The 23,989-nt window shown below is 47.2% G+C and overlaps 1 protein-coding gene across 1 annotated transcript in view; it reads right to left on the bottom strand.

Moving 5' to 3' along the window:
• Nucleotides 1–9,334: 9,334 nt before the first annotated feature.
• Nucleotides 9,335–23,989, bottom strand: part of SEC16B (SEC16 homolog B, endoplasmic reticulum export factor) — a 120,190-nt gene continuing 105,535 nt past the window's right edge. The window contains exons 22-24 of the mRNA XM_066624532.1: nucleotides 10,856–10,980; nucleotides 9,768–9,910; nucleotides 9,335–9,471 (exon numbers count right to left, since the gene is read on the bottom strand). Of these exons, the coding sequence (XP_066480629.1) occupies nucleotides 9,335–9,471; nucleotides 9,768–9,910; nucleotides 10,856–10,980 (405 nt within the window). The remainder of the gene's footprint in view (nucleotides 9,472–9,767; nucleotides 9,911–10,855; nucleotides 10,981–23,989) is intronic.

Genomic DNA, 23,989 nt, shown 5'->3' on the forward strand with positions numbered 1-23,989 from the left:
TTATTTACTTAATTAATTTGATTTTGTCGGGGGGGGGGGCTACAAATCTTCTTTGACTCCAGATAGCAGATAGATGCCCTTTCACTTTTGAAAAAGCCCAGATGTTATATCACTTCTGATTGTGACATCACGTCCGGGGCAACATTTTGAGCTTGGCACCAGGCTATGCTATCATTAGCTACGCCACTGAGTCAGCCTAATGTCTGTTCCGGGTAAGATGGTGGAATGCCTCATCAAAGATTAAAACACATAGACTAACAAGCCTTGCTGAGGGAGAATCAGCATGGCTTCTGTAAGGGTAAGTCTTGCCTCACAAACCTTTTAGAATTCTTTGAAAAGGTAAACATGCATGTGGATGCGGGAGAACCCGGGATGTGGGAGAACTTTATATATCTGGACTTTCAGAAGGCATTCTACATGGTCCCTCACCAAAGGCTACTGAGCAAACTCCACAGTCAGGGAATTAGAGGGTAGGTCCTCTCATGGATTGGGAACTGGTTGAGGTCCAGGAAGCAGAGAGTGGGGGTCAATGGGAAATTTTCACAATGGCGTGGAGTACCCCAAGGGTAAGGTGAAAACACAGGGTAGTCCCCCCCTTCCCTGGCTCTGTGGAAAAAACAGGGCTGCTGCACGCTTGGAGGTTCCCTTTCAATTTTCCCCTGCACCTCCTAATGCTCAGGAACGCATTCACCTCTTCCCTTCCTTTCTCACCATGGCAGTGATGAAGAAAATCTCCCTCACTATATGAGCATGGCAGGGTGAGGGTGCATCCCAGTCTGACCAAGTGAGAGGGGCAGGGGCGGTGCCAGCCAAACGAGCAAGGAAAAGCCCGCTGCTGCTTGGCAGGAAATGGGGCTGCACCGGGCTGTAGGCATGTCTCAGTATTCCCTTTAAACATTCCCCTGCTGTCCCCCCTGCAAGGCAGCAGTGCCGAACATGCCCACCCGACCCCTTAATGTGCAACTGAAAACCAGCAGGAGGAAGATAGGGAAACTCTGTCCAGAGAGGCTTGAGCAAAAGTGATAGAAGTCACACACACCCCACCCCTGCTGTGTCCACCTCCATCCCACCTGTCAGGGAGCAGTGCAGAACATGCCCACCTGTGCTGTGACCCCAGCCAAGCTGCGACCCACCCACCCCTCCACTGGGCACGGCAAGGCAAGGCGGGACTCAGGAGGGAGCAAGGGCCTGGTGAAAGCCCCTGTTAGCTGTTAGATTGAGCACAGGCAGGCTCAATCCAGGAGATTGGGGGGAGAGCGACATGCTGCTCAGGCACATAGTGACTGGCAGCCAGTTTCTTTGCAGGCATGTTTCCAGAAGACAGGAGGAGGGTCTGGGGGTCGCAGTCATACAGAAGGTACAACTTCTTCTTGATTAACCAGTATGCTTGATTAACCAGTATGCTTGTATAATACAGGGGACAACCTGTAACATGATTTTTGATGAAAATAAATTGATTCAAGCCAAATCATATGCAATGGCTCACATATAAGATGTGCCATCTGTACTACAACTGTCCTGTTGTAAAACAGCTGCATACAGTCACCCCAGCACCACAATCAGCAGCAGCACAAGGGAGAGAATTTGCTTCCTTGCTGCATGCCAGCCACCAGCGTGGCCACCATGGATGGAGAAGGCAGTGGTAATAGCACAGTCTGCTATTGACTCCAGATGGTGCCTGGCCGCACCAGGAAGAGGTCAATGGACATCCATTGGGTGGACAGGCAAGCTGAATCAGGGGAGGCAAGCTGAAAACACAACACACAAACATGGAGCTTCCAGAAGACAGCAACTGTGTTCACTTTGAAGATGGAAAGTTTGAATGTCGGCAGGACCAATTTGGAAACAGATGCAGTCGCTCCAGGGACTTAGCAGGGAGGCCTTCCATGGGAATACATCTGCTAACAATTCCTAGATTATAAAGCATCTGTAAGTGCCTGGGATCAGGTCAGACACCTGCTTTTTCAGAATAATCTGAGCTGCCTGGCCAGCTGTGTTTTGCCGCTCAGAGACAACACCTCTCAAACAAAAGAATGGTTTGCTGATGTGTAGTCAGGAACAAAGGTGGGTGAGCCAAGGAGCAGACACACCTCTGGCACTCCAGAAATGCCAGTCTATTGGCATTCCAAAAACACCAGTCTACTTGTCATCTGTAGGGGGGAGAAAATGTCCCCCTGGTGCCACTCAGGCACGTCAGGAGGCCTGGTATCTCTGGAATACATACATGAGCTAGCAGCACCATTTCATAGGAAGGGAGGGTTGATGTGGTGGGCAGACCATGACCACAAGCAGCCAAGGCCTTTCATTTCTTCAAGAATGGAATATATACAGGAGGGGTGTGCAGTGGGATGCAAAACCACCTGCAGGAGGCGGGGAGAAACCCACCCTGACAAGGACAACTAATGACTAACGAGCCATTTCCAGAAATACAGGAGGAATGTCACATACCACCCAGTGCCCTTCCCATCCAGGGAAGCAGCTGTGCCCTCTGCTTCAAACGGGACCCTTCATGCAATTTTACATGCTTGGCTCATGCAGGCCTCAGCACGGTGAACCAAGCAAGGGTGACAGCAAGGGTGGAGAGATGCCCACTGGGTGGGGAAAAGGCCCAGGAAGAGAAAGAGTCCAGTGGGTTGGAGGCAGGGAAATGACCATGGCTGGCACCAGCTTGTCCACCACAACAGAGCCCAGTGGAGGAGAAAAGCGAAAAGCCTGGGATGTCCCCCTCCCCTGCAAGTCACCCACTGTAATGAACAGGAAGCAGTCAGACACGGGTGACACTACTGCCAGAACAGAACAGAGTTCTATTTATTGAAGAGCCACAAAAACACAGCCTGGTGGTCAGGCCAGGTTAACCACATTGCATTCTCCTCTAGGAGACTGGCCCCCCAGCCTGCTGCAGTAAGACCTCATCACCAATTTTGGCTGAACACCTGCTCAATGGGGGCAGAGCTGGCAGGAACCAGGAACAAGCTGCGAGCAACTGCACTGAGCAGGCACAGCTGCCCACAGTGACTTTTCCAGAACAGCAACACCAGAATGGGATTGCCTGTTCTGATTCTGCGGACCAGGTCACTGTACAGGTCCATCTCATGCTCAAAACTGACAGCGCTGATGGCGGCGGCGGCAGGATTGTCGTCATAGAGGTCTGCAAAGTTATATAGATAGAGGAAGAAGAGGAGGTGTAGGTTCCCTTTGGGAGAGCTGAAATGTGGGTGTCACAGCATCCCTTGCCCGTTTGCATAAGCCTCTTTTGATAGCAGAACAGGGCAACAAGGGCAACAAGGTTCCTTTTTAATTAACAAAGAACTGCTGGTGTTCAAAGACCACCCTCTCCCTCAGCAGGAGCATGTGTTTCTCTTAGTCAGGGGTGTCTAAGTTTTTGGCAAGAGGGCCACACCACCTCTCTGACACTGTGTTGGGGGCCAGGAAAAAAAGAATTAATTTACATTTAACATTTGAATAAATTTACATAAGTTTACATAAATGAATAGCTCAGGTCTTATAGGTCTTGAAATAGCTCAAGGCCTATTGGGCCTATAAAAGGCCCTGCACAAAGCAGAGCTGGCCTTTCCTTTGCTGCTGCTACTGCATCACAGACGTGAAACAGGAAGTAATGGAGGAAGCCATCATCCCACAGCTCAAATGAGATGTCAAACAGTTGCCCTCACACTGAAAGCAGTTATGTCGGGCCAGTGAGGGCTCCAACAAATCTCCAGAGGGCCAGAGGCTAATTGGAGACTGGTAGCCACCAAGGGCCCTCAAGGGCCGCAAGTGGCCCCAGGACCAGGGTTTGGGCACCCCTGCAGCCACAGGAAGTTGGGGCTACACAGTAGCCATGAGGTACAGGTAGTCGTCCAACTTGAGCGTCTTCTCTCCTGGACCCTGTGGCGCAGTCACAAAACCGGGGAGCACCAGAATGCCTCCAAAGTGGGCCTCTATGCAGAGGTTGCTCCTTCAGAGCAACCACCATCTATCTGCACCAGGTGAACAGGCTTGCAGACTGCACAATTCCTGATAGTTTCCAATCACCAAGGGCACCACCATGGAGATGGTCACCTCAATCTCAGATTGCACAACCTGGGTGACCTCTAGAAAGGGTTGCAGAACTAGGCCCAGTTCTTTCAGCTGCATGTACTCCCTGGGGGAAGGTATCAAGCTGGAGTGGCTTGCATCATCCAGCACCAACTTCAGCTGCTCTTCCTCCAGAGCCAGGAATTGACATGGTGTAGGGTACTGTTCCAGTGAAACAAAGTGACAGAGAGAAACCCAAGCTTGCCTGCCCTGCCCCCCTCAAGTGTGGTCCACCACGCTAGCAAGCAAGTGCGAGTGCGGCCACATGGGTGCTGCAACAGGTAAAACAATATTAATAACTGAATAGTACTAAGCAGGTGAGGTAGTTAGTTGCTGTAGGGATCTGATTGATTCTCTTCTGGACTAATAATAAACGCTCTGCGTTCTGCCTTGTAGCTGTGCAAGCACACTACTTTGTGCACACTACTATATACCAGAAAGATAAGGGTTCTACCACCATCAAACCTCATCCCCATTTTTGGCCTTTTGCAGGGGCAGCAGGAGGAAATAGAACTGAGACAGCCCAAATAGCAACAATACACCCAAAGGCAGCTTCTTCTAGAAAGCTTCTTTACGTGTGGGGGAAAATCTGTCTGAATGCTAAAATTGTTTTGCAACCTGCTGAAATGTCCTTCTCCAGGCACTGTCTGAACCAGCTGATCCAGGAAACCCTTTCAAACCTGCCTCTGAGCTGTGATTGCAGGTGTGTTGGCTTTAACCAGGGGAATTTATTATTCATCCATTTAGCACAACTCTTGGGCCATATGTTTCAACATGCAAGGGAAACTAAGCCAGCAGCCACAGCTGCTGCCAACTGACATGATACATCTTTTGATGACAGTTGGAGTTGCTACTGCCTTGAGTGCTAGAATGAGTGTCATGGTAGTCTGTTATCAACTAAGGGAGCAGGAAGGGAGTCCATTAGGGCATGTCATTAATGGCAGCAGAATGTATGCGATGGGGCAGAATCCAATGACCCCACTTGGGACCATAGGGATGGACACACTGGGTTGCGAGGTTCTTAAATGGGTTTTTGATCTATAGAAAGAATAATTTTAACAGATGTTAAAATTGCCCACACATGATCAGGATGGACAATTTCTTACGACACTGCAAGTTGCCAGAATCTGCAAAATGGATCCAAATCCCTGCTAAATTTAAGACAGTATTTCTGTCTTAAATACTATTTAATGGTATTAAATACTATTTAATGGAACAAACTATTTAATGGAACAAACTATTCTTTCTTGTCAACAGAAGCTGCAACAGTAAAAAAAAAAAGGATTTTTCAAACTTTGTTTCTTGTTCCAGGGCCCAATGTTCTGTGCCCAACCCCTGTAGGGATCGATAATACCTGCAATTGCTAGAGATGGCAACCTGATTAGAAATCAAAAAGGAAGATGGATGCCTACCAGGCATTTCTCTTCCAAGTATGCTTTTAAGGGTGCTCCCTAATTGTTTTCAATGGTATCTGAGCAGTGATGGCAGGTAAGTCATTTCTGAGCAAATATTATTTGGTACTCTAGTAACAGCTGTGATTTGAAAAAGATAAAACATTCACTGTCTCTTCAGAGGGAAGACTGAAAGTTCCCTTATGCCCAAACTTTGGCAGCATCTCCAAGGTCTGCTTCTCACAAATAGCAGATGAAGAGGCAAACCCATGTACACGGGTGACTAGGCTGCACAGGACGCAATGTTCATATGACTGAATAATAATATTCTCATGTTGAAGATTACTATGTCAGGTTATTACCCTATTGAGTAGGGTAGTCTCTTCTCCATGCCATCTGGTTTTCTATGTGGACAGAAGTCCACATAGAAATATGCAATATCAATATGCACATATCAATATCAATATGCAATATCAATGCAAGTCTCCCAAATTCCCAAATGCTTGATTCCAAAATAGTACAGGCCAGACATAAGTTTGCCACCTTACTTGCTGTTTGTGAGAAGTAGGATACTAGATAGAAAACCAGGATATGATGAAGACAGCAAGGTTCCTGCACTGTTTAAATAGTTGTGTGCCAGAGCGGATTTCAGCAGATGCAACTTTCCTCACTGCAATGACAAGCTGCACCTGACAAAGTTCCTTTGAAGGTAGAAAAGAATCTCCTTTGCTTTGACAGCTCTGACCTCCCAGCTGCCCTCTTGCTTGCTTTTTTGTGAGTGCAGAGCACCTCCCTGGTTCCCTCTTGTAGATTTTTTCAGCTTCCTTCTGGTGTGTATGCCAAGAAAGCTATAGACAAGAGCATATCCAAAACACACTGGTTCAAGGTGAAAATACTGGGATGTTATGCTCCCACATCTGTTTCAAAGGCTAAGCACACAGGGAACAATGCAACACAATGCTAGGAGGCCCCTTTATCAGTGGCCTTTATCAGACTAAGGGCGCAAGCCTACGTTTCACTGTACCCAGGCAGAGGATAGGAGCCCAAGGCAGCTCAGCCAGAGGCAAGGGGAAACTTTCCCCCTTATCTCCGGGTAAGGCACCCTTTTCCCTATGGGCCTCCTCAGACTTGTGCCACCTCCTGAGGCTTCATGTCACTCCAAACTCCCCGGAAACAAGAGTTGGGATTCAGCATAAGTGCTGGATCCCAGCCCTGGCTCCCACTCCCCACCTGCCTGCCGCCCAGAACCACCCACCACCTGCCCAGGAATGCCTCCCTTCCGCCTTCTCCCACCCACCACAGAGGCTTGTATCGGCCCAGCTGGGTTGATGCAAGTCTTGCCAAGGAAGCCAGCATGGGAACTTGTGTCAGCCTCTACAGGCTGGCACAGCTCCGTGCGTCAACCCAGCTTCCTCCCGAGGTGGCGCAAATGTGCCTTCCGGTGCAAACATGCCTTCATGGGCACCTCTGGGTTGCACCCTAAAGGCCTAAGGAATGTAAGTTGAATTCTCCTGGGTGACTTTGGACCTGTCACTCTCTCAGACTCACCTACCTCATAAAGATAATGTAAGGATAAAAGGGGGGGGGAGAAGAAAAATGTGTCCTACCCTGAACTCCTTGGAGGAAGAGCAGGAAGTAAATAAATTCACCAAGAAGGTGTGCAAGAAGAAGTATTCACCAAGCATAGCATCTTTTCCAGGGCCCCTATCAACTTGAGAGTGGATGACAGATGCACTCTGCACTCCAGTGTGCAGAAATGTCAATACATGTGCACGGGCACACAATGCCAGCATCCCTTCCATCTCTCCGCGCTTCACAGCTGCCTTTCCAGAGAGTAAATGTTGCACTGTTTGTTTCATTTTCAGCTATTCTATAACAAGCAGTAGATCTGTTACCAGATTGGTTGTGAGAGAACTCTTCAGTTTCAGAAAAGGGAAATGGTTATGCACTATTCACTGGCAAAGAGACAGGACTGTTTCTTGGAGGTGCAATTGATGCAGTCTATCAGCAACCCCCCCCCCCCAAATCCCTTTGGCACCTACCAGTGAAGGGCAAAGTACTTGCCATTGCCCAAGTACTAGTTGCTGCCAGAAGGCACAGGTACACTATCAGCATGGCAACCAACCTGACAATCATACCATCTTTGCAGGAGTTTCCTTCCATCCCAATGAAACTATTTGCATATTGTGTGTGGACTTTTGTTGCTTAAGGGTGCAAACCTGAGGCCCTGTGGCCAATCCATAAGGCATGTTTGCACCTCCCCAAGAGGAAGCCAGGCCGGCACATAGAGGGGCCTAAGCCTCCACACTGGGTTCCTCAGCTATGATTGCATCAGCCTGCCTGGGGTGATAGCCTGCCTGCAAGCCTCTGGGGTGGGAGGTGAGGAGGTGGGAGGGAGGCAGGCGGTGGGAGGGAGGCAGGGAGGTCCTGGGCAGAGGGAGGCAGGCGGTGGGTGGCCCTGGGAGGAAGCAGGGCCAGCACTCAAGTGTCAGCCTGCAGAGAATAACACAAGACACCACACCAGCTTCCTCCATCGGCTGCGCCGACACAAGGCTAAGCAGGGGGGTGGGGAGGAGGGGGGAGACGTTCCTGGGCAGGGGAGGGTGGGTGGTGGGTGGCTCAGGGGGCAGGCAGGTAGGGATCAGGAGGTAGGGCTGGGATCTGGATGCACCCTTTCAGATCTGGCAGTTATCTGGCAGGGATCTGGATGCACCCTTCCCAGTGAGAACAGGAACCAAGCCCATTCCACTCCACTCTCCTCAGACTTGGGCCACCTCAAGTGGTAGCACAAGTCCAAGGAGGCCCATAGGGGCAAGGGCACCTTATCCTGGGGAAAAGTTTCCCCGTGCCTCTGGCTGAGCCGCCTTGGGCCCCTATCCTGCACTTGGATACAGCGCAAGCCTCTTGGCTTGCCTGTTCCAGCATAGGATAGGATTTGCCCTTACTTTCTTTAGTGCCATTATTTAACCTTTGATTGACATACATTTGTTCCATTTTACTCTGCCCTCCAAGCCATGGCAGCTTTATTTTGGTCTCTTTCTTTCTGCTCTCAACCAGGTGAGTGCTGATGGCATTTTTTATCATGATAAATTTTTCTGGTTAAAAGGCAGAAGTCACTCAGGCTTGCACACACCCAAAAGTCAATTCATAGAACTTGTATCTGACAAACAGTTATGTTCACATAATTTTATTATATCTAATAGCCCAATCCAATTGCCCAAAGCCCAATATCCAATTGCCAGCACTGTTGGAGCAGAGGGAGAAGGGGAACCCAATGCCTCACTTATCAACCATATCATGAGGGAAGCTATGAAGCTTCTCCACCTGGATCTGTTCCACCCAGGCCCACAGGCCTCCCAGATCCCCAGGAGGTGGGCCTCGGGCACAGGGAGGGAGCCCAGCAGGGTGCTCCTGGGGGTGAGTTGCCCCCTGGGCTATGGGATCCTGGGTTGCAGGCAGCTGGGCCACTAGAGCCTGTGCCACAGGCTGCTGAGCCACAAGGTATTGAGCTGCAGGCTGCTAGACTGCGAGCTCCTGAACTGCAGGCCCCTGGGCAACAGGGCCCTCGACAGCAGGTGCCTAGTTGACCAGGGTGGCAAGTAGCTCAGCCATGGGACCACCTCCCAGGCCAGCAGGCTCCTGGGTGGCAAGCACCGCAGGCAGTCCTGCAGCCTGAGGGGGCATTTCCGGCTCTGCCAAGGTGGGGCTGGGGACTCCAGTATGTGCAGCCCTGCCTCTTCTGACACCCAGCCCAAGGCTTGCTTGACCTGGTACACCTCCTGTGCAGGTGATGCTGTACTTGCAGATGGAAAGAGCAGAGAGTTGAAACAGGCAGATTGCTGAGTCACCACCCCCAACCCTGGAACCCCCTACTGATGAACTCTGCTGCCACTGCTGCTTCTGGGGTCATCCATTTGCCAGGCCAGTGCAATATGCTGGGCAATGCCGCTGAGCACAGGTTGGGATGAGGCAGGCCGGTCCTTCACAGGTGGGCCCTGGAGCATACCTGCAAGGAACAGGGCAGGGTCAGTGAGCTGGGCTCTATGCAGGACCCCTGGACAGACACAAATCTGCAGCTGTGTCAAGACCCAGGTCTCACAGCTGATCCAGGTGAATTATCTTAAGGAGAATCTTCTCCCCCTGTCGCATCACCCAGACCAGGGCAATCTGGACAACCGCATGCCAACAGCTCAGGGTTAGCTCAGCTCAGCTCAGCTCAGATAGCCAGTGCACACATGCTGCCCAAGATGGCATTTGCTATGTCCACATAGAAGGCTGCCCACCTGCAATGGAAGGTGTCACCAGAGCCCCAGCCCATGGCTGGCTCTGCCTTCTTCACAGTAAGCTGATGGAGCAAATCCACCTCCGGCTTGGTCCATTTGGGGGCTCGGTGCTTCTGAACACTGCCAGTGATGGCATCAGAGGCCTGTGAGGCCATAAACCATCTACCAAAAGCATCAGAGATGGGACCATGGGCAGGCACCCTAGGACACCCTGCGCAGTCAGGATGCGTCCTGTGCCTGATAGGTATTGTTGAGCCAGCAGCAGCCCTGGAAGGTCGCCCAAGTGTCCTGCCACCTGCTGCAGTGCTGTGGTGGGGCAAGAGTGTTTCTGGAGAGGGGGCACTGCTCCATGTGTTCTCAGGAGCAGGGACACCTGTGCAAAGAGCCCCAACCCCTTGCCATCAGAGACAGTCGAGGCTGTGAAAGCCATGGCTCTGAAGGTGAGGAGGATGGGCACTTTGCACATGTGTCCCTGCACCTGCACATGGAGTAGTGCCCCCTCTCCAGAAACACCACTGGACAGACAGCAGCGCTGGGATGCTGCAGCTGTGCCAGGGCTTGGTGGCACACCACTGGAGTGGCTGCTGCCTCCCTGCAAGGGGCCCCATGGCCCCCACTGGATGGACCCCAGTCCCTGGGGCAGGGTGCCAGCTAGCAGTGGCTGGTGCCATCAGTGGGCATGTGACCCAGGAGCTGGATAACCCAGTGCAGTGCCTTCTGCTACTGCACAAGATCATGATGATTGTTTACCTGTGTGAAGTGGAGGAGAGGCACATGCAGCCCCATCAGCATCAGGTCCAACCCCAGATCATGATCACAAGCGCCTCACAGCCCCCCTCTGCCAGACCTCACCTGCATACAGGCCTACTTGTATGGGTGCTGTGCAGGAGCTGTGCCAGCTGGTGGGCCCCAAGCTCCAGGCATGTACGGCAACCCGGAGGACCATCTCCATCACTACCTGGGGACAGGAAGCTGTTGCATGACAACATGGCACCTCCCAGTCCTCAGCCTGCTGGTGTGTTGATGCCTTCCTGGATGCGATGCTCCTTCCTCACCATCCTGACAACCTTCATCACCTTCCCTGCTTCCGAGGCTGAACTGTCCCACCTGTGTATGCCATCACAGAGTTCCCAAATGTGATATCTGCCATGGACACCATATATGTAGGGATCCTCGCTCCACCTGAAACACCTGCCATCTATTGCAACCGCCACCATCAACATTCCCTGAACCTGTAATGCACAAGCACAAGTGTCACAGCAAAGTTCCCTGGCAGCGCCCATAATGCCCAGCTGTTTGATGGCATCATGGCCAAAGGAAAGAAGCAGGCTCCTGGGCACAGGGGGGTGGGGGGGGTGGCTGAGTGGTGTAGCTGGGACCATGGGTGACAGCTTTTCACTTGCTCCTCAGGTGCCCGTGCCTGTCCCCTTCAGCTGTACTGCCTCACACCATATGTGGTGGATGCTCCAAGCCCCATTGAGAAGTGAGGTGGTAGAGTGAGCTATTGGCATGCTGAAGATGCCTGTGCCTGCACCTCACTGGGAGGGCACCTGATGAGGACATCAGAGAAGGTGGCTAAAGTGTTTGTTGTGTGTGCCATGCTCCATAACATGTGCCTGAGATGGAGCATCCCGCTGCTGGAGGCTGAGGAAGGGGGCCCAGGGTCCATGGAGGTCCCATCTGCAAATGAGAGGACAGCTCAGCAGGGCAGACCCCAGGAGTATTGCGATCTGGGACTATATCATTGACATACGGTGTGTACCAGGCTGGTAGGGGACACAGCCCTGGGACCAGGGGACACCCACTGCTCTGTCTGTAAAAGATATGAATGGTGAATGTATAGACATCTTCAGCCTCCTTCAAGTGGAACCCTAGCTAGTCCCAAAAGTAGGTGAGCCCATGCGTGACCAGGAGCACAGAAAGATTGACAAAAACTGGAGACAGTTTGACAAAAACTGGAGACAAAAAAAGGAGACAGAAAGATTGACAAAAACTGGACAAACAAGTTTGTCATCTATGCTTCTGTGGTCCTTCAGAAGTATCCTAACAAAGCCCCCTTCCTCTTTAAGTATCTGTACATCATCCACCGGGGCTTCTGTGACTACCTTACCATTGCCAAACCTGCAAGTCCTAAAAAAGGCCCTGGAAAGTTCAGGTTAATACACCATCTATCTTACCCCAAGGGCGGATCAGTCAATGATAGGATGCCACACCACCTCTGTACAGTCTGGTACACTTCCCTTGATCAAGCAGTCATCTTGTTGCTTACATGCCGGCCAGCTGCCCTCATGGCAAAAACCAACACTGAATCAACCTTCTGGCTATTACCAGAACCAGTACCAGTATTACCACTAATTACTTTGAGGTTTTACTTTGAGGGTGGAGCATCCCATCCCTATGTTTGATATGCTTTGTGGCCTTTGAGGCCTTTAGCATCTCCCTGGAATGGGCCAGCAGGTGATTTTTGTTTATGATTTGTTTATGTTTTGTTTTGATCAGGATGATTTTTGTTTATCTGGAATGGATGTCTGTGCTGTGGTTCTATCTAATTTTGCTTCCTTGTGCCAAGACCTGGGGGTCTCCTTCGTACACACAAAAACTGAGGGTTCCACTACCTGTCTTACCTTCCTTGGGGTTAAGTAGGATTCCATTCAACAGCAGAATAGGCTCCCACAAACCGAGATCTTAAGAATAACTGAGCTCCTGAGATTTGCTATCTCGGCACAAAAATTCACCTTGTGTGAGCTTCAGACACTTGCTGAGCTTCAGGCATCTTAATTTTGCATGTAAAGTTATTGCCCTGCTTTTCAATGTCCAATTTGAAGCACCCTCAACATCACTTCAGAGTCACTGTGGACATATCCTTCTGGAGGGATCTGATAGAAGCTGAGATTTCATCTGTGGACAGTTGTCTTCTGGGCGAGGAAGCACACCATGCCTACTAGCATTGCCTACTGTGCCAGCATTTGCTGGACAGCACAAAGAGACATGCACTGGGGTCATTTCCTGCCCATGGTTTATGAGTATGCCCTATCGCTCCTCCCCCCCCCAGCGCAGTAATAATAGTTCATGTAGGAGAGAATGACCTGGTCCAGAGAACATCCATGTCCTTGAGACTCGAGGCACATAGGAACTTCTCCACTTTACAGAATCGGTTTCCCAGAATTTATAACCTGTAGTCCAATCTCCTTTGCGTGTGGTCAGAAGTATCCATAGGAGAGATGTTGCTCAAAGATGGGTAAACGATTACCTGGGGAGGGTCACTGCAGCCTGGACGGGCCAGTAATTTCCCATCCAGATATTCACTGGGAAAGCCTCACCTTGTATTGTAGTGATTTGACCTATTTCCTTTAGGGTGGGAATAGTAGGACAATTGTTACGCCAGTGTTCTCAAACTGTGGGTTGGGATCCACTAGGTAGGTTGCAAGACAATTTTAGGTGGGTCCCTGTTCATTTCAATATTTTATTTTGATAAAATAAATGCTTTTTGCTACCAAGGTATGTGCATTTGGGGAAATCTGTACTTTTAACAAGCTACTAAGTATATTCTTTTAACAATGATAGTAAATGGGACATACTCCTGAGTATGTGTGAGTAGGATTGCAGCCTAGGATTATAAAAAATTTTCCTGCTTGATGATGTTGCTTCTGACCATGACATCACTTCCAGTGGATCCTGACAGATTTTCATCTAAAAAGTGGGTCCCAGTGCTAAATGTGTGAGAACCACTGTTTTCTTGTGGGATAAAAGCATGCGGGATGAGGCTAAGGTAGGTACAGCTCGGTGTCCAATCCAAAGGGGTGAGCCAGAACTGCTCACATGATGCCTGACTGACCTGAAGAGGCAGGCTCGCAAAGGCCTTGACTGGACTTAAGAAGCTTGGTGTCCTATCCCAATTTTCGAATCCTGCCGACTACGCCAATTTCTCCTGTCCAAATATCTCAACTCCCTTCTAATGCCCGCTTTTTGGCTAATTAACACCCTCTTTATCTCTAGAACAACCGCTGTGGTGTGCAAAGGAATGAACACAGAACTCCTTATCTATAGCAACTACCCAAATTTATTGCTATGAACACAGACACTCCCTGCAAGTCCTCTTGTCCAGAGGCTTTCCCTCCCCAAAACTCCACTTAACTCAGTGGGTAAAGGTCTAAAGCCTCCAATTCAAGTCCAATCCGGTCTCCAAAGCACAGTCTTCCCAGTCTTCTGAGTCCTCCAGCAGAGACCTGGCAGTCCCCTTCTCCTGTAGGTCTGGGTCAGGTAGCCCTCTTGGTCTGGTTCCCTCTGGGCCAGCATCCCGCTTCTGGCTGGGTCAGCGTCCCACTTCCGGCTCTCCCACTGGGTCAGTGTCCGGCTCCGGCTCAGTCAGCGTCCAGCTTCTGGCTAGGTCAGCGTCCCGCTCCTCTGATCCTTCTGAAGCTGCCTTTTATCCTTTGTGTCCCATTAAGTGCAAATGCAGCTCAGCTGTGAGCTACCTCCTTAACTCATTCAAAGCCCCATCAAGGTCAAATGAAGCTCATGTGTCCAACCAGGTTTCCATTGGCCTTGATTGATTATAGCTGTGGAGCCAGCCCTGCCCTTCCCAGAGCTGTCAACCAGCTGTCAAAACATGGAATCGCTATCAACACCACATCATCCACCTGATGATCTTCTGATCTTCCATTACACTTGGCAAGGTTCATCCTGTGGGATAAGCAGTTCCAGCTTTCTTGACTCTTTAGGGGTAACAATGTGACAATTTAGGCCTTTCTCAATATGAGTATTGGATCAGGTGATCATTCCCTTAAACGTTTGGGGAATGTAGATGGCCAGGACTGCTTCCCCTTTCTTTAGGGCTCCACATACCTGGGGGGGGGGGGCAACAATTGTATGTAAATTGTGGCCTAGGGCACAATCTTGACCCGTATTTGACACGTTTGCACCTCAAAGAAGGTGCTCAAAGAAGTGCCAGCCTGTGGAGGCCAACACAAGCCTCAGCGCCGGCTTCCTCCTTGCTTGTTATAAAGGTAATAAATAAAGGTAGGTGGGAGGGAGGTGTTCCTGGAAGTGGGTAGATCCAGAGGTGGGTGGGTAGGGAGTGGGTGGCGGGGCTGGAATCCAGCAGTTATCCCAACCCCCGTTCCCAGGGAGAACAGAGCGGCTTCAAGTTCCCTGTTTTGACACCCAAAGTAGCAAATTGAAGAAGAAGCACAAAAATGAGGATGGTAAAGGAGATGGCAACTTTCACAGCAAAGATCATTCCAGCATGGCATTTGGAAATGGTATTCTCTTTTTAGAACAGCCAGTTCAATTGTATCAATATCAATTTTATCAATTGCAAGCATTATTGGAGAATATGCAAAAAAAGAAAAATCACTTTTTGAAAGACCTCTTGGCCTTGGCCTTGGCCTTGAGTTGCAACTAAACACCATTTCTTATCATTTGATATGCCCCCTCATAATTGTATCTACATTGAACGCCAGGCCAGAAGCCAAAAGCAGCCTGTGGTGAACTTCCACAGCCAACCCACAGCCAGCCTCTGGCCCACTTCACCGCACACAAGCCAGAGGGTGTTCTAAGGGCCGTCTAAGGAAAACCAGTTCCTGAAAAATTGTAATTTTTGTGCCCTCTGAAGGCCTTAGAAGGCTTTATGGGATCTGGGAGGCCTCCATGGCCCTCAGAACATGTTTCAGGTGTTCCTCTTCTGTGCTGGTTTTGAAATATTTCACTCATTTAAGTAAGCTTCTTGGGAGGTGGGGAAACATTTGTGTGCTTTATTTCTGTTGGTGCTTGGCAAAATCCTGGAAATTTGAACCCATTTATTCATTAATCTAAGTTGTATTTATTTATTCATACATCTCTAATGTACTTATTTAAATTTAATATTTTAATTTTTTTTCTTGACATTGTGTGGTCCTCTGCCATAAATGTTGGAGACCCCTGGTCTCCAAAGCATTCTCAGAGCCAGAGCACCTGGGGTTTGAGCACCCCTGCTTTGGCCAAAAGCCTGCCTTTTAGGACGCCATGCTTCAGAAAGGCAGAGTTCAGTAGGTTTGACCATAGTGGTGTTCAGAATCTCAGTCAAACCTGCTGACTCATGTTGGAGTAACTTGTTCATTACTTAGGTAATGAGTAACGTGCTGACTCAACATGGAGCACCACCAACACCAACTGGCCTTGCCTATGTATACCGTATTTATCACTCCTTTGTGAGCTCATGATCACACACAACAGCTGCTCAGGAGCCAGCTAACCAACCAACCACATCTATGCAGTCAAGAATGAAGATCTCAGCTTGGAAGCTGTTTAAATTTTGCAATTTTAAATTAAATTTTGCAATATTATTTTTGCAATATTATAATATTATTTTGCAATATTATTATTGCAATATTAAATTTTGCAATAACCAAATAACTCACGTTGACTGGTAGCAGCTGAATCCAATAGGAACTCATTGAAACTCCGTTTTCTTGGTTTATGTAATGTAACTACATCTTCATGTTTCAATTATTACTGAGATGAGAAAAAACTGCTGGATCGACCTGGGTCTAAAATTGCAAAGCAGTCTTGTGAAAGGCCCTCTTCAGTTCCACCTTCAACAAATTCTCAATGCCTGATTAAACGGAGACCCATTAAACTTCAACTTCTTGTTCCACATTCCCATGATACTGTAAAAGAAAGGACAAACACTTTTTAAAAGACACACATTTTTAAAAGACACAATCAACACAAAACTCTCCAACAACTGCATAATACATGGGAAATCTATCCATTAAACATGAATAACACAGAAGAAAACAGCCAGACTAGGAGGCAGAGAGACTTAACACTTCTAGAGTCGTTACTGAATTTTGCCTGAAGTGACATGTTGACGCAACTTTGGTAGTTCCCTGTTTGGGTGAAATATCTAATTTCAAGGGAAGTTTCTCTTCCCTTGAAATTAGGGAAGTTTCAAGTTTGAAATTTCAAGTTTTCAATTTCTCTCCCTTTAAGCTTCAATTACTTCAAGCAATCCCTCCCCCCCATTTGCGCACTAAGCAGGCGGTCCAAAGATGCATACTATAATGCTAATGGTATGGCCCTTGCTAAGTTTTCCATCAGCTCTAACATGATCTGGCTCAATGGTCTAAGAGAGTTCCCCAATGCTGATGAATTTACTTTTGTATCCTCTCATGGTGCCAGTGTTGTGGATTACATCTTAGTTTCCACTAAAATGAAATGTCATGTGAAAGATTTTGCCATTGGGGACCTAACCCTTAGTGACCATTTACCTTTAATCTTGGTCCTTGCCCTCCATTCTAGGAGTGTTCCATCACAAGCTGAGGTAGATACAAATCCAGAGTGTGGGTATAAAATTGTGGCTAACAGCACCCTTCCCCCCAAATTTCCATCGTCTAATTACAGAACCAGCAAGCAGAGATTTTTTATCGGCCATCCTTGTTCAAATCAAATCCTTTGAAGGTTTTATTGGTCATGTTTTTGAGTACCAAGCCCAAGTTGGGCAAATCCTGCAGTGCATTTGACAAAAAGGATTGGATTGACATTGAATGTAGGCATCTTAAGGTGTGTACCAGGGCTTCTTATTTAGATTTTAGAAAGTACGACCCCGGTTGTTTGGTTAAATTCTCTATCCTTAAAAAACATTTAAGAGTTTTATTGAAAGAGAAAAAGAAAAAGTTTGTTTTAACTCAATAGAACAAGCTGCATCAAGCAATTCAACAAAAAAATAATAAATTTTGGGCAGTTGTAGCAGGTTCACGTAGATCAGAAACATACGACCCTGCTATTATTCCACCATCTACATGGGTTCAACACTTCACAGACATTTTTTATGATAAGAGCAAATCCCCAGACACCTACCCTGACTTCACCTCTGTGGATCTGCCTATCTGGCCTCCTGTGACCCCTGAGGAAATTATAGAACTAATTATGCAATTGAAGCCAGTGAAGGCTGCAGGTCCAGTTGAAATACCACCTGAGCTTTTAAAAGGTGATCCGGAATGGTGGGCCCAGTTACTTGCCCATGGTGATCAACAGTTCTGGCCTACTGCCCAATGTCTGGCTTATAGTGACAGTTATTCCTATCCATAAAAAGGGTGACCCTACCACACCAGGACATTTTCGGCCTATTAGTTTGCTTTCTGTAATAGGTAAGACTTATGCTAAATAAACAGTAATTCAATTCAATTGAATTCAATACTTAAATTCAATAAAATTTATTGAATAAATAAATGCAATAAACTTACTCTCTGGGTTACTTCGCATCTTAGGCCCCGAGCAATCTGGCTTCTGTTGGGGCAAATCAACTTTGGACAATTGCTTGATCCTATTTGGCCCATAAGCAGGTTAGGATATGTAAGGCTCGCCTTCCCTGATCTGAAAGGTGCCTTCGATTCTGTGGATAGGGAGCTTCTTTGGTCCAAGTTGGAAAACATGGGGATTGATACAAGATTGTTGCTGCTAATTAGGTCCCTCCATCTAAATACTTCATGGTATTAGACTTCAGGGTTAGACGCTCCTGGAGTGGGAATCTAACATTCCATCGCTACTAACAAAGAGGGCTGTGTCTTGGCCCCCTTTCAATCTGTTTCTAAATGATCTTGCCCCATCCCTGAATGAAGTAGATTGTCCGAAGCTTGGCGCAAGTTAAGTGCCGCTACTTCTGTATGCGGATGATGCAGTACTGATATTCCGTACTAGGATTGGCCTAAAACGTCAGCTGAATTGCAACGAAGAGTATCTTTTGTCCAACAAATTGCAAATCAATTATGTTAAATCTAAGATAATGATTATCTGCCAACAGATGGAAAGCTTTTAAATGGTCTTTTAATGGCAATAAAATGGAGCAGGTTAAACATTTCAAGTACCTGGGAATCAACGTCCATTACAGGCTCACTTGGGCTTTTCATCATAAGGCAGTGCAGAACACATCCAAACTAGCATCCTCAGCTATTTCCCATTTCTTTTTTACCTGCGGCAATGGTTATGTTCCGGCCGCTCTGGATGCATTTAAGGGAAAGGTTCTTTCCCTGGTTCTTCATGGCTCTCCCGTCTGGTATAAGGCTATTAACCAACTATTAGAATGCATTCAAGCCTCCTTTCTGCGGAAGACTTTGGGTTTACCCAGGTGCGTTTACTCGGTTCTGTTGGTTCTGAGGTGGGGTTAATTCGGCTAAAGAGGTGGGCTTGGAGGAGGTGCTTGACTAAAATTACTGAAATTTTGGTTTAGGATTTTATTTAACCCTACCTCCTCTGGTCTAATGCACCAGTCGGATTCAGCCTGCCATTAGAGATCACTGATCAAACTCAAGTCAATAGGGCTGGACACTGCAGAGCTAGGCATGATTGGCTGTGATGCAGTTTACAGAATCGTCAAAGATAAAATTTTTGATATTGAACAACAAGAGCTGTTTAGTGCCGCCAGAACCACATGCGCTCCACTCTATCTACATGTTCCAGTCAGTTTTGGGAAACCGGCCTCCTTTTATCACCTGCCCACAGGCTCGGAGAGCATTCACACTTGCAAGATGTAATGCTCCTCCATCAGCCATGTTATTGGGCAGATTCAGTGGTATTCCCTACTCGGAGAGGAAATGCAAGTGTGGTAGTGAGGTATTGAGACCATAACACATTACCTTTTCTACTGCCCACTTCATGACGTTTCACGCAAGAAATATCTAGGCCCTTTGCTAACTAGGATACAGGGCTGGGAGGACTCAATCATGCTTCAGTCTCTCCTTTCCACACCTGACTCTGAGACCCTTGATAGGGTCGATTCCGGATCGCCTTTTAAAAGCTCAGGTGGTATTTCATCTGGACCTGCAGCCTTCCCTGGCTTCAATTGCATAATTAGTTCTTTAATTTCCTCAGGGGTCACAGGAGGCCATAGGCAGATCCACAGAGGTGAAGTCAGGGTAGGCGTCTGGGGATTTGCTCTTATCGTAAAAAATGTCTGTGAAGTGTTGAACCCATGTAGATGATGGAATAATAGCAGGGTCGTATGTTTCTGATCTACGTGAACCTGCTACAACTGCCCAAAATTTATTATTTTTTTGTTGAATTGCTTGATGCAGCTTGTTCTATTGAGTTAAAACAAACTTTTTCTTTTTCTCTTTCAATAAAACTCTTAAATGTTTTTTAAGGATAGAGTATTTAACCAAACCAACTGTATTGGCTTCTGCCTTTCCATTGGACCATTTCAGCGACGTGGAGGGGGGGGGATTTGCTGCATGGGTAACAGTCCATATCTACTTTAACTATCTCCTTATCTACTTTACCCAGGCTTCGCGCACTGGAGAGGGCACTGTTCCAGAACCAACATTCAGAGCGCAATACCATAGTCTTCTGAGACTGAAGGTTGCCAACAATATGATTGAGAGACTTCAGCTGCCTACAATTTCAAAACAGGAAGAAGTTGCTGCAGAAAGCTTAGACTCTTGGGAGCCTGACCCATTAAGACAATGGAATTATGGAGATATTATTGATCATTTTCTCTCTCTGTATGTTTTCTACTTGTTGACTGTTCTACTGTTGACTAACTGCCCCATCCTAATCTCTAGATAAGTAGAGACAAACAAGAAAGGCAGCCAGGTCTTATCCACTGAACTTTTAGAAGGTGGAGACAAGCTAGGGGAGGGACAGTAAGAGAGGTGTTCTGCTGTTTGTGGAGGTGACTGCAGGAGGAAGTGGGGTGGGGTGGGGGTAGAAGATGAGAAGTGCCAAATGCCTGCTCATGCATTTGACAAAAAGACTGCGACCATTTTAGTCAATGGGGCTTACTCCCAGGTAAATGTGGATAGGATTGTGGCCCAACGCCCTTACTCTAAAAACCAAAAAGTGCTGTCGCTGCAAGCAACACAGGGAGGGTCGCTTTGGGGTTTTGCACGCAAACTATGACAAGGAAAAGGACTCTTTTCAACCAGCCCTCAAGGACCCTCAAGGACCCTTTTCAGCCAACCAAAGGGTTGATGGTCTCAGCACCCTGCCACTTTGCTCACTTCATACCAGCTTCCCATCTTGTTGCGTGCTTGCTCTCACTCACTCCATGGCTCCCAACCACCTGGAGCTCTTCCAGGTTTCTCTAACTGCCCAATCAAAGTGTGCAGGGCAGGCACACTTTATGGTTTGATTTTGACCAGATCTTATTTGACATGTCCACCTCTTTGCTTTGAACCTAAGTGACTTTGAACCTGTCTGGCTATTTTATAAGAACATCTTCTTACATGTACTGGTCAGTGACCCTAATAAAAGATTCTTCTTCTTCTTACAAGAACATCTACTCAAAGCAGTTCTTCCTCTTTTTTCTTTTTGAGCTGTTGCATGCCCAGTAAAATTAGGAACACCTATGGCATGACATTTTGGGCCTTTTTAAAAAAACCAAACCAAGAGCTTTGCAAATACTTTGCATACGCTAACTTGGAGTGAATACCTAGCCAAATAATTAATGAATACCATGAAGTAAATAATTAATGAATACCATGAATATCCATGTTACCAAATAACCCATGGACAACAAGGGACACTGCTTTTTAAAACACTGCATTTGGAAAGGCTTCAAGTAGATTTTTGCTGGCATATACAGAGCCTCAGATCCAAAAATCGGGATACATTATCCATGTATTATCATTACATGGATCATTACATCCATGATACATACATTATTATACATGTCCAACTTCGAACTGGTCATGATCTACTTTTTCCGGCAAAAAGATCTACCACCATGAAAATTGTTTCAAATTAGTTTCAAATTAAATTTTAACCCAATAAAGTTGGAGGATTCCCTGCCCCCCATTGTTAATGAACCTTCTGTCATTTACTTGTCCAGTTGTTCAGCAAATTAAGCAAAAACAAAACAGGGGTGACGGGGACTGGGGGGGGTGACACGCTAAAATTGCAGAGGTTACGAGTAATACCATCATATTATATACCATTGGATGTGGAATTTTCAGCAGAATGCAATGCAAAACACCAGAGTGAAACATCTCTATCAAAGGTTATGGCCAAAAACCCGGAAAATCAAAGCTCAGGGCCTGGGTTAGCTCCCACGGCATTCTTGGACCAGAGCAAGCAGGTTTCAGGCAAGAACCAACTCTTTCTTTCATTCATATATGATTAGTTGCCTTATTTTACTGTGGTGATAGCATTTCAGTTCTCGAAACATGTTGTTCACAACAATATTCCTAGTTAGTTGGCTTTTCTCACATGAATTTAGAAAGTGGAAAAAGCAGCAAATGGATAAAAAAAGGCTAATGTCAACATTTTAAAATTTCATCATCTTGTCTGCCTCAAATTTGCAAAGTCCCAAGAAGATTCCTCAGGGTTCATCAAGGGCAGGAACCCTCAAGAAAACAGAGGCTGGACATCGGACCAACTACGTACTTAGAGAGGGAGCAATTTAACCAATATTAATCAGTATTGGACATTTTCTCTTATTTAGGCTCAAAGCCTTGGTGTTGTTTTGAATGATGTTGTTTATACATCTTGAAGCTGTATAAAAATTTTTGCATTCATCATATATTTTAAAAACAGTTTTCCTTCAAGGCTCCCCTTAATAGCATTAAGATAACCAAACAATTAAGGAATTTTTAATAACTGAATCAGCTGCTTTTTGATCATTATTAGAAGATATTTCAGGTTATCAGGTGCTCAGGCTTGACAATACCCAGATATCTCTGGGCATATCTCAAAGGCTGTGAATAGATTGACTGAAGGGATTCCTCTTTTACAAAGGTGCAAGATATGCACACATTATCTGAAAATAAAGTACATAAGAAAAAGCCCAGCTGAAACAGGTCAAAAGCCCATCTAATCCAGCTTCTTGTGTCTCACAGTGGCCCCGATCTGTTTCCTCATTTCAAGGTCCCCTTCAGGTTTATTTGTCCTGAGAATGGTCTCATGCCCCCTAGTTGAGCCTGGTAATTCAACCCACACAATTTAATCTCTACTTTGCTGGATTCTATCCCTTCTTGGAGGGGGTACCCACCTCCAACCTGCCCTTCCTCCCTGACTGGGATTGCGGCATCCCTTGATTCTCCTCATTCCACCAATGTTTCTGTTATGGCCACTATGTCAATGTTTTCCCAAATATTCCAGTTCCCTGGAATTCCCCATCTTTGCTTGGAGACTTTGGGCATTTGCATAAAAGTATACAGAGTCTCCCAAGATGGTCCACTTATGATCCTCTCAGTGTGCTGCACTGGCTATCCCATTCCATCATGCTTCCATTCCCAATTTCTGCTCTCACAATCTTGTTGTACCCTAACCTCCCCATCCCCCAGTTTAGAAGCTGCTCTGCCATCTTTTTAATCTTACATACTAGCAGTCTGGTTCCATTTTGGCTCAGTTGCCCCATCCCTCCTGCACAGACGCAGTTTGTCCCAAAATGGCCCCCCAGTGCCTAACAAATTAAACCCCACCACCATTGCGATCCCCGAGCACTGTGTGTGTAGGTGGAATGTAGCATTGTGACCATCTCACCACCACATTGTGATCCCCAAGCACTGTGTGTGTAGGTGGTATGTAGCAATTCCAGGACCTTTTTGGTCTTGGTTTTCAGCTTCTTACCTAGCAACCTGAATTTGGCCTCTAGGATCTCCTGGCTACTTTTCCCCATGTCTCACCTGGATTACTGTGTCCAATGAAAAATACCTCATTTTAAGAAAGAGGCAGCCAAACTGGGCTGGGATGATCTGTTTAGTCTGGAGATGTTTGAGAAGAACAGCACTCTTCAACTACCTGAAGGTCTATCACAGGCGTGTCCAAAGTTTTTGGCAGGAGGGCCACATCATCTCTCTGACATTGTGTCGGGGGCCAGGGAAAAAATAATTAATTTACATTTAAAATTTGAATAAATTTACATAAGTTTACATAAATGAATATATTAAAGATGAACTTTTATGAATGTATGAAGGTCTTGCAATAACTCAAGGCCTTTAAAAGTCCTTGCACAAAGCAAGACCAGCCTTTGCTGCTGCTACTGCATCACAGACATGAAACAGCAAGCAGTGGAGGGAGCCTTCATCCCACACAGCTCACGTGAGAGGCCAAACAGTTGCCCTCATGCTGAGAGCAGTTGCGTCAGGCCAGTATGGGCTCCAACAAATTGCCGGAGGGCCAGAGCCTCATTGGAGACTGGGGGCTCCCTGAGGGCCACATTGAGAGGCCTCGAGGGCTGCAAGTGGCCCCAGGGCCGGGGTTTGGGCACCCCTGGTCTATCATATGGAAGAAAGGACAAGTTTGTTTTCAATTGCCTAGATCCAA

This window comes from Tiliqua scincoides, chromosome 4 (genome assembly GCF_035046505.1).
Source record: "Tiliqua scincoides isolate rTilSci1 chromosome 4, rTilSci1.hap2, whole genome shotgun sequence".
NCBI classification, from domain to species: domain Eukaryota; kingdom Metazoa; phylum Chordata; class Lepidosauria; order Squamata; family Scincidae; genus Tiliqua; species Tiliqua scincoides.